This window comes from Arachis stenosperma, chromosome 5, assembly GCF_014773155.1.
Source record: "Arachis stenosperma cultivar V10309 chromosome 5, arast.V10309.gnm1.PFL2, whole genome shotgun sequence".
NCBI classification, from domain to species: Eukaryota; Viridiplantae; Streptophyta; class Magnoliopsida; order Fabales; family Fabaceae; genus Arachis; species Arachis stenosperma.
The window spans coordinates 49760452-49770771 of NC_080381.1; the positions used below are offsets into that span (position 1 = coordinate 49760452).

At 41.6% G+C, this 10320-nt stretch overlaps 1 protein-coding gene across 1 annotated transcript; it reads left to right on the forward strand.

Moving 5' to 3' along the window:
• The first annotated feature begins 359 nt into the window (after window positions 1-359).
• On the forward strand, window positions 360-1318 carry LOC130980778 (uncharacterized mitochondrial protein AtMg00860-like). Its single transcript, XM_057904425.1, has 2 exons — window positions 360-876; window positions 1218-1318. Exons 1-2 carry the CDS (start codon window positions 360-362, stop codon window positions 1316-1318), a joined length of 618 nt encoding a protein of 205 aa, XP_057760408.1.
• Window positions 1319-10320: the final 9002 nt, after the last annotated feature.

Below are 10320 nucleotides of genomic sequence, written 5' to 3' on the forward strand. Positions count from 1 at the left end.
CGGGCTAAAGTCTTAGTAAGAGGATCTATTGGGTAAGAACTTTATCCGACCAAGTGTTTCCCCGTGGGGTATGCTAGTGTTACTGGTAAAGAAGAAACACGGGAGTATGTGACTCTGTGTGGATTACCGACAGCTGAAGAAGGTCACAATAAAGAATAAGTACCCACTACCGAGGATTGATGACCTCATGGATTAGTTACAAGGAGTTGAGACTTTCTCCAAGATCGACTTGCGATCCGGTTATCACCAGATAAGGGTGAGGGGAGAGGATATCCCTAAGACCACTTTCAGGACTCGTTATGGTCATTACGAGTACACTGTAATGTTTTTTTTGGTTGACAAACGCTCATGCAGTGTTTATGGATTATATGAATAGAGTTTTCTGTCCGTTTCTAGATAAATTCGTTGTTGTCTTCATTGATAACATACTGATTTACTCCAAGTCCAAAGAAGAGCATGCAGAACACTTGAGGACCGTGTTGCGAATACTAAAGGAAAATAAACTATATGTGAAACTATCTAAATGTGAATTCTGGAAGAAGGAGGTTAAGTTTCTGGGTCATGTGGTGAGTAAACAGGGGATAGCAGTAGACCCATCTAAGGTAGAGGCTGTAATGAATTGGGGGCGACCAACCTCAGTTACTGAGATAAGGAGTTTTCTGGGCTTAGCTGGTTATTACCAAAGATTAATCAAGGGCTTTTCTCAAATAGCGTTGCCATTGACAAGGTTAACCCGCAAGGATGTGCCATTTTTTTGGACTCTTGAGTGTGAGGAGAGTTTTCAAGCGCTGAAGCAAAAGTTGACTACTGCACCTGTGTTGGTGTTACCTGAGCCAAATAAGTCGTTCGAGGTGTACTGTGATGCCTCATTGAAGGGTCTAGAGTGCGTGCTGATGCAGCATCGTAACCTGGTGGCATATGCCGCACGACAGTTGAGACCTCACGAAGTTAATTACCCTACACATGATTTGGAGCTTGTTGCGGTTTTGTTTGCACTAAAGGTGTGGAGGCATTACCTTTTTGGTGTTAAGTTCCAAGTTTTCTCTGATCACAAGAGCTTGAAGTATCTCTTTGATCAAAAAGAGCTTAATATGAGACAAAGAAGGTGGATGGAATTACTGAAGGACTACGACTTTGAGTTGAATTACCATCCGGGGAAGGCGAATGTAGTGGGGGATGCGTTAAGTCGAAAGTCATTGTATGCTGCTTGGATGAAGCTTCGAGAAGAGGAGTTGTTCAAGGAATTCGAGATTCTGAAGATTGGTGTTCAAGAAGTGTCTGGAACTCTTTGCTTGAGTCGATTACAAATCCCAAGTGATTTTAAATCCAAATTCCTAAAGGCTCATGAAAACGACGATGATGGTGTTTTTGTGGAAAACGAATTTTCCAAACACATAGATCTAACCGGCAAGTGTACCGGGTCGCATCAAGTAATAATAACTCACAAGAGTGAGGTCGATCCCACAGGGATTGAAGGATTGAGCAATTTTAGTTTAGTGGGTGGTTTAGTCAAGCAAATCAAGTGTTGGTTGAGTGATTTGTGTTTAACAGAAAGTAAATGACAGTAAATGTAAAGGGGGAAAGGGAAATGGGTAGTAAATTTAAGAACAGAATTGTAAAAGTGCAGAAACTTAAGGAACAAGAAATTAAATGACTGAAACTTAAAGTGCAAGAAAGGTAAATTGCAGTAGCTTAAATGGCAAGAAAGATAAATTGCTAGAAGATAAAAGGGAATTAAGGAGTGGGATTGCAAGATCTAAACAAAGGAAAAGTAAATTGCAGTAATGAAGGTAGCAGAAATTGAATTGGATGTAAACAGAAATCTAAACAGCAAGGAAATGAAAGTGCAGTAAAGGTTCACAGAAGAACCAAAAGTGATCTCAGGATCCCAAGGGCTTAGGTAGCAGAGCCTAAAACCCAATTTCCTTCCCAGATCTGAAGTTGCTAAGCAATTGACAGAAAATGAAAGAAGAAGCAATAGAAGAACAGAATTGAAAGTGAATTATGCAGCAAACAAATTTAAACAGAGCTAGAATGGGAATTGGGACAGAATTCCCCCAATTTCACACATCCACAACTCAGAAGACAGAAGAGTAGAATTGCCCAAGGGAATTGAGGAAGGAGATCAATCAATTCTCCCTTGATCCTCTGAAGTCTCGGCCAATTCTCTCAAGAACAATTCCAAGAGAGTCAAAGCTCCAAAGGAATGTGAAAGTGAAAATTCTAAAGCCAAGGTAAAAGTAAAAATTCAAAAGTGAGCATAAAAGTAGCTAAAGGTCTCCTTTTTCTCCTTTTTACATCAAACTAACTACTATTTATACACTTTCTATTCTTGGATTTTGGGATTTGGATGGGCTTTTGGATTGGTGAAGAAATGAATTCAAATTAATTTTTAATTTGAATTTTGGCCCAAAAAATCCACTCCCAGGAGGCTGCCCTGCCCGCGCCAAGGGCAGGGCGGGAAAGCTGCTACGCCAGAACGTGATGCGTGCGTGCGCTTGGTGCTGCCAGGATTGAGAGGCGCGCGTGCGCGTGCTGCACGTTGATGCGTGGATGATGCCAGATTTGAGGAGCGCGCGTGCGCGCGAAGCAAGTTGACGCGTGGATGCTCCCTGCCCGCGCCAAGGGCAGGGCAGGAATGGGTTGATGCGCCAGGGAGCGTTGAGCGCTCGGATGGTGCTGCCAGGGGGCGTTGTGCGTGCGCCAGGTTGAGAAATGGTGCGCACACTCATGATTCTGCCCTGCCCGCGCCAAGGGCAGGGCAATGATCCTTCCTTCATGGCCCGTGTTCGAAACTGGGCGGAGGCATGCACGCTAATTATTTTCTTGGTTTCTTGGCACGCTAGTGTGTCTCAAGGCTTGGCTTCCTCATGGTTCTTGGTTCGAACCTTGTGGCATGCATGGGAGCTATTTTTCCTTGGATTTCTTTCCTTGAGGTGCCCGATCCTGCTCTCCACAAGGGCAGGGCAGAGTTTGCTTCTCTTGGCTCCAAGGCACCATTTTGTGCTCTGCCCTTGGAGTGGGCAGGGCAAGGTTGCCTTGTCTTGGTTTGGTTACTTGATGCTGCCCTCCTAGAGGGCATTCTGCCCTTGTGGAGGGCAAGGTTGCTTCCCCATTATAATGCGGCACGCCTCCTCTTGATTCGGCCACGCTTTTCTTTCTTTGGCTACACTTTTTATGCCACGCTTTCCATTTTCTTTTCTTTTCTTCACCTAAAATAAACCAAAACAACCACTCAAAGCATCACTAAATTCAAGAGGCTTATAAATCAATTAAAATGCAATTAAAATTAGCTTAAACCTCATGATTTATCATTAATTTCATAGTGGTTGCTTGATTTAGAGAAGTTATGCATTTTCACTCCAAATCACTAACTTAGGATGCAAGAAAGTGCATAAATGCTAACAAAACAAGTGAAATTAGCTTGAAAAATGGGTATATGATGACTTGTCATCACAACACCAAACTTAAACCTTGCTTGTCCCCAAGCAAGCATCAAAACTAAGAGTAAATGATATGAATAAGAAAAGAACACAAATCCTTATTATGCAGATAGCAGAACTTCAATTTATGGGGCATTTATGCAGACAATGATACTCACTTATTGTTGCTGCTGCATAATACACATTTTGCATCCAAGGTTTGCTAAACTTGCTGTTATAAGACTCTCCTTTTGATCACTCCCTTGCTAACTTCTTTTGGCTTATGATGCTTTAACAAGCTTTTTATTTTTAGAGGTTTGGTGTTAAATGTTGCAGCTTAGCCTTTGGCTTCATTTTCTTTTATTTTGCTCAACATCTTTCCACCACAGACACTTAGCTCACTAATTCTTCCTAGGATCATTGATGCCCAGCATCTCTTTGGATCACTAAGTGCTTTGTATCTAAGTTGCTCTTTATTGTGGATTTTCAATTGGCCATCCCAAATCAGTTGATCTAAGTGACCGGGTTTCAAAATACCCCTTAGAATTTACTCATCCAAGCAGATCTCAGTACAAGAACACTACAGGCATTTGTCCTAGGGTCCAAACCATTGGTGTCCAACCTTTATTCTTTGTTTTTCTTGCCATTTTGGCTTTTTCTTTCTTCCTTTTCTTTCTGTTTTTGTTACCAAGGGTGCTTCATTATTGATAAAGGTCTATGTAACAGCAAGCTAACTTATAATTGAATGAGAATGATATCATGCAACATTTATTTCATGAGTTATACATTTAATCAAACACATGTGCCACCACCAACTTCCATTCATACTCATGCAACATTGGATATTTTACTTTTCAATTCAAACCAAACTCTTTTATTCAAGCATATGGGAAACAAAGCAATTTTCAAGCTAAGTGATGGATACAAGCATTATGCAGACTCATCATTTTTCCAAACAATTTCACTTGCAACTAGATAAACTCTTTAGCAAGGCATACAATGGTTTCTATGTTCGAAACAATACACAGCAGCAAGGATTAAGTTCAGATACAACCTTTGTAGTTGCAGCCCTTTGATTTTTCTTTCTGATATGTTCCCTTTTGAGTCAAAATGCATAGTGTCTTCAATTATTGATTCATGTCCTGCATAATCCTCAAAGTTGCTTGCTTCTCAAGCCCTTGATCATATGGTTAGTAAGCATAACTGAGTGTGGTTTCAGGATTTGTTTTGGTGTGTGAACACCAAACTTAATTGTTTTGCCACTGTCTCAGATGTACAAAGTTAACCATATTTGAAACCATGTATCCTTGCTAACGGTTAATGGAATTAAAGCTAGAAAACAATTTAACAGTTGAGTAATGTGGTTGATTGCTTGGAGTTAGAATCATGCAAGAGGTGAGAATGTATTAGATGATATTTTTGGTGGAACACCAAACTTAGAAGTTTTCATTCTTCCTCAAATTGTTTTGGTGTGCAACACCAAACTTAGCTCCTTGCAATCCATACCAATTACTCAACATTTTTATTGAAAAGTTATGAAAAGAAACTACCTCAGGTTGGGTTGCCTCCCAACAAGCGCTCTTTTATTGTCATTAGCTTGACATTGACCTCCCTTTAGGGTGGTTGATATTGGTGGTGTCTCAACTTGTCACCCCTCACTGTCAGCTTTCTCTGAGTGCCTTGATGTTCAATCTCCACATGTTCAAAAGAAAGAATTTGGTTGACAGTGTAATAATCTTCTGCTCCCTGCTGTTGGTATATTAATTGCACCTTATCACCCTTAGAAAATCCTTCAGTTGGGATTTCTTGTTCTTCCACCCTTTGTGAGCCTTTTTCTTATTCTTCACCTTTTTCTTGCTTGTTGATCTTCCCTTCTTGGCAGTTACTTGAGTTGTGATGCCTTCCTTTCTGCTGATCACCCCTGCTTCCTTGTGAATCCCCTTTTCTTCTTGCATCTGTTTGTTTTTCTGTTCCAATTCCTTTTCAGTTGATTGCTTTGGAAGGGGATCATCACTCATTTTGCCTGTTTCTTCATCTTTTTGTTCTTCTGGAAAGACTTTCAGGATGATGCTCTCCTCATGCATCCTCAGAGTTAACTCTCCTTGCTCAATGTCCACAATGGCTCTAGTAGTGGCTAAAAATGGTCGACCAAGTATTATGGAGTCATTTCCATTTTCTGAAGAACCTAGGATTACAAAGTCTGCCGGATAGATGAACTTGCCAACCTTAACTAAAAGGTTCTCAATTAGCCCCTTAGGATAGACTATTGATTGATCCACCAATTCCAAAGACATCTCTGTTGGTTTTACTTCCTCTATGCCAAGCTTTTTCACTAGAGAATATGGGATTAGATTTATGCTTGCTCCTAGATCGCACATCCCCTTGTTGATAAACAGGTTCCCAATAGTGCATGGTAGGAAGAATCCTCCAGGATCTTCAAGCTTGGGAGGAAGTCCCTTTTTGATGAGTGCACTACACTCTTCGCTAAGCATCACGAATTCCTTCTCATTCCAACTTCTTTTCTTGTTGATGATCTCTTTTAGAAACTTAGCATATAGGGGCATTTGCTCTAAAGTCTCTGCCAAAGGTATGTTGATTTCCAACTTCTTGAAAGTCTCAAGAAATTTGTGGAAGTGCTGATCCTTTCTTTCCTTGTGAAATCTTTGTGGGTAAGGTAGTGGTGGTGTTGAGCTCTTCACCACTTGATGCTGTTCTGGAATGGGTTCCTCCATGATCTTCTTTCCTTTCTTCAGATTCTGTGGCTTGTTATCTTCTTCTGTGAGTTTTTCTGGAGCATTCTTGCTTATCTTATCCTTGTTAATGGCTTCATCCTTCTTTGTTGGCTCAGTGATATCTTCCATGAGCTCTTTGGTTGCTCCTTGGTTGCCATCTGTTAACACCCTTCCACTTCTCAGTTGCACCACCTTGCATTCTTCCTTTGGGTTGGGAATGGTATCACTAGGTAGTGAACTTGATGGTTTCTCAACAGAGATCTTCTTAGAGATTTGGCCAATTTGCCTCTCTAAGTTCTTCATGGTAGCTTCTTGATTCTTGGTGGTTAGTTCTTGGCTTTTCATCAGTTTTTCCATGAGCTGTTCTAGATGGGTGATTCTCTGTGAGTCTTGTGAGGTGGGTTGATTTTGGGGTGTTGATGGGTGAGGATAAGTGTTTTGGTTAGTTGGGTGGTTATTGGGTGGGTATTGGTTAGAATTTGGGTAGTTGTTTTGTGGTTTTCTGTATGAATTTTGGTTAGTGGTTGGCTGGGGGTTGTGGTTTGTGTTTTTCCAATTGTTTTGGCCTGTGTTTCTTTGCCATGGTTGTTGGTTTTGATTGTGATTGTCTCCCCATCTGAGGTTTGGATGATTCTTCCAAGATGGATTGTAAGTCTCTCCATAAACTTCATTTGTTCCCTGATTCTGGTTGTGCAAGTATTGAACCTGCTCTTGTTGTTGCTCCTCTTGAGTTTCTTCACTTTGTACCCAAGTGTTTGGAGGTTGGCTTGTGGTGCTCACTGCTGCCACTTGCAAGCCATCAATCCTCTTAGCCATTTGCTCAAATTGTTGTTGGATTTGCTGCTGCATCATCTTGTTTTGAGCTAAGATTGAATCAACTCCTTCCAACTCCATGACTCCTCTTCTTTGTGATGGTTGGCGTTGTCTTTGATGAGCAAAGAAATATTGGTTGTTGGCCACCATATCAATGAGGTTTCGAGCTTCCTCTGTGGTTTTCATGAGTTGTAGAGAGCCTCCGGCAGAGTGATCAAGAGCCTCTTGAGCTTTAAGAGTAAGGCCTTCATAGAAGTTTTGTAGCTTGTCCCACTCAGTGAACATCTCTGGTGGACACTTCCTCAATAGAGCCTTGTATCTCTCCCATGCTTCATATAAGCTCTCGGCCTCCAATTGAGTGAAGGTTTGAACCTCTGTCTTCAACCTTAGGACTCTTTGAGGTGGATAGAATTTGGCAAGGAACTTGCTCACCAAGTCATCCCAAGTGTTGATGCTTTCTTTTGGAAAGGTCTCTAGCCATTGAGTTGCTTTATCTCTAAGAGAGAATGGGAAGAGAAGCAACTTATAGCTATCAGGAGGTACACCATTTGTCTTCACTGTATCACAGATTCTCAAAAAGGTGGACAAATGTTGGTTTGGATCCTCCAAAGGTCCTCCTCCGAAAGAACAATTGTTTTGCACCAGAGTTATGAGTTGTGGCTTGAGTTCAAAGTTGTTGGCATTGACATTGGGAGGAAGAATGCTACTCCCACAATGTTTGGCATTAGCAAATGTGTATGAAGCCAAGACTCTTCTCTGTTGGTCATTGTTGGCTCCTCCTCCTGGCTGACTGGTATCTCCTTCCATATCTTGGAATTCCTCCTCAGATTCTTCTTCTTCTCCAACAATATTCTTCCCTCTTTCTGCTCTTCTTATTCTCCGAAGAGTCCTTGGATCAATTTCAGAAATGATAGGAGAGGATCTCCCTATACCTGACATACAAACACACAGCAACAAACACACAAACCCAGAGAGTTAACAAAACTTCAATCTACTGCTAGAATGAGGTTTTGGTTAGTTTAAGCAAAAATTCAAACAGTTAGTGTATTAGTAGGAGTTAGAATAACAGAAAAGAAAAAGTGCTTAATCTAGACCTCCACTTCACTTAATCATTGTCAATCTATTTCAATCCCCGGCAACGGCGCCAAAAACTTGATGGTGTTTTTGTGGAAAACGAATTTTCCAAACACATAGATCTAACCGGCAAGTGTACCGGGTCACATCAAGTAATAATAACTCACAAGAGTGAGGTCGATCCCACAGGGATTGAAGGATTGAGCAATTTTAGTTTAGTGGGTGGTTTAGTCAAGCAAATCAAGTGTTGGTTGAGTGATTTGTGTTTAACAGAAAGTAAATGACAGTAAATGTAAAGGGGGAAAGGGAAATGGGTAGTAAATTTAAGAACAGAATTGTAAAAGTGCAGAAACTTAAGGAACAAGAAATTAAATGACTGAAACTTAAAGTGCAAGAAAGGTAAATTGCAGTAGCTTAAATGGCAAGAAAGATAAATTGCTAGAAGATAAAAGGGAATTAAGGAGTGGGATTGCAAGATCTAAACAAAGGAAAAGTAAATTGCAGTAATGAAGGTAGCAGAAATTGAATTGGATGTAAACAGAAATCTAAACAGCAAGGAAATAAAAGTGCAGTAAAGGTTCACAGAAGAACCAAAAGTGATCTCAGGATCCCAAGGGCTTAGGTAGCAGAGCCTAAAACCCAATTTCCTTCCCAGATCTGAAGTTGCTAAGCAATTGACAGAAAATGAAAGAAGAAGCAATAGAAGAACAGAATTGAAAGTGAATTATGCAGCAAACAAATTTAAACAGAGCTAGAATGGGAATTGGGACAGAATTCCCCCAATTTCACACATCCATAACTCAGAAGACAGAAGAGTAGAATTGCCCAAGGGAATTGAGGAAGGAGATCAATCAATTCTCCCTTGATCCTCTGAAGTCTCGGCCAATTCTCTCAAGAACAATTCCAAGAGAGTCAAAGCTCCAAAGGAATGTGAAAGTGAAAATTCTAAAGCCAAGGTAAAAGTAAAAATTCAAAAGTGAGCATAAAAGTAGCTAAAGGTCTCCTTTTTCTCCTTTTTACATCAAACTAACTACTATTTATACACTTTCTATTCTTGGATTTTGGGATTTGGATGGGCTTTTGGATTGGTGAAGAAATGAATTCAAATTAATTTTTAATTTGAATTTTGGCCCAAAAAATCCACTCCCAGGAGGCTGCCCTGCCCGCGCCAAGGGCAGGGCGGGAAAGCTGCTACGCCAGAACTTGATGCGTGCGTGCGCTTGGTGCTGCCAGGATTGAGAGGCGCGCGTGCACGTGCTGCACGTTGATGCGTGGATGATGCCAGATTTGAGGAGCGCGCGTGCGCGCGAAGCAAGTTGACGCGTGGATGCTCCCTGCCCGCGCCAAGGGCAGGGCAGGAATGGGTTGATGCGCCAGGGAGCGTTGAGCGCTCGGATGGTGCTGCCAGGGGGCGTTGTGCGTGCGCCAGGTTGAGAAATGGTGCGCACACTCATGATTCTGCCCTGCCCGCGCCAAGGGCAGGGCAATGATCCTTCCTTCATGGCCCGTGTTCGAAACTGGGTGGAGGCATGCACGCTAATTATTTTCTTGGTTTCTTGGCACGCTAGTGTGTCTCAAGGCTTGGCTTCCTCATGGTTCTTGGTTCGAACCTTGTGGCATGCATGGGAGCTATTTTTCCTTGGATTTCTTTCCTTGAGGTGCCCGATCCTGCTCTCCACAAGGGCAGGGCAGAGTTTGCTTCTCTTGGCTCCAAGGCACCATTTTGTGCTCTGCCCTTGGAGTGGGCAGGGCAAGGTTGCCTTGTCTTGGTTTGGTTACTTGATGCTGCCCTCCTAGAGGGCATTCTGCCCTTGTGGAGGGCAAGGTTGCTTCCCCATTATAATGCGGCACGCCTCCTCTTGATTCGGCCACGCTTTTCTTTCTTTGGCTACACTTTTTATGCCACGCTTTCCATTTTCTTTTCTTTTCTTCACCTAAAATAAACCAAAACAACCACTCAAAGCATCACTAAATTCAAGAGGCTTATAAATCAATTAAAATGCAATTAAAATTAGCTTAAACCTCATGATTTATCATTAATTTCATAGTGGTTGCTTGATTTAGAGAAGTTATGCATTTTCACTCCAAATCACTAACTTAGGATGCAAGAAAGTGCATAAATGCTAACAAAACAAGTGAAATTAGCTTGAAAAATGGGTATATGATGACTTGTCATCAGACGACGTGTTACCAAATGTGCTACCAGCTATCGAGCAAGGGAAGCAGTGGATAGTATCGGAGGATCAAGATGGGTTATGGAGATTCAAGGGTAGAATCAT

Excerpts from the sequence above, each read along its gene's own strand:
- LOC130980778 (XM_057904425.1), top strand. The coding sequence starts at position 360 with ATGGATTATATGAATAGAGTTTTCTGTCCGTTTCTAGATAAATTCGTT. Across the intron at positions 877-1,217 it reads CTGTGATGCCTCATTGAAGG|CTTCGAGAAGAGGAGTTGTT; the intron begins GTCTAGAGTGCG and ends GCTTGGATGAAG.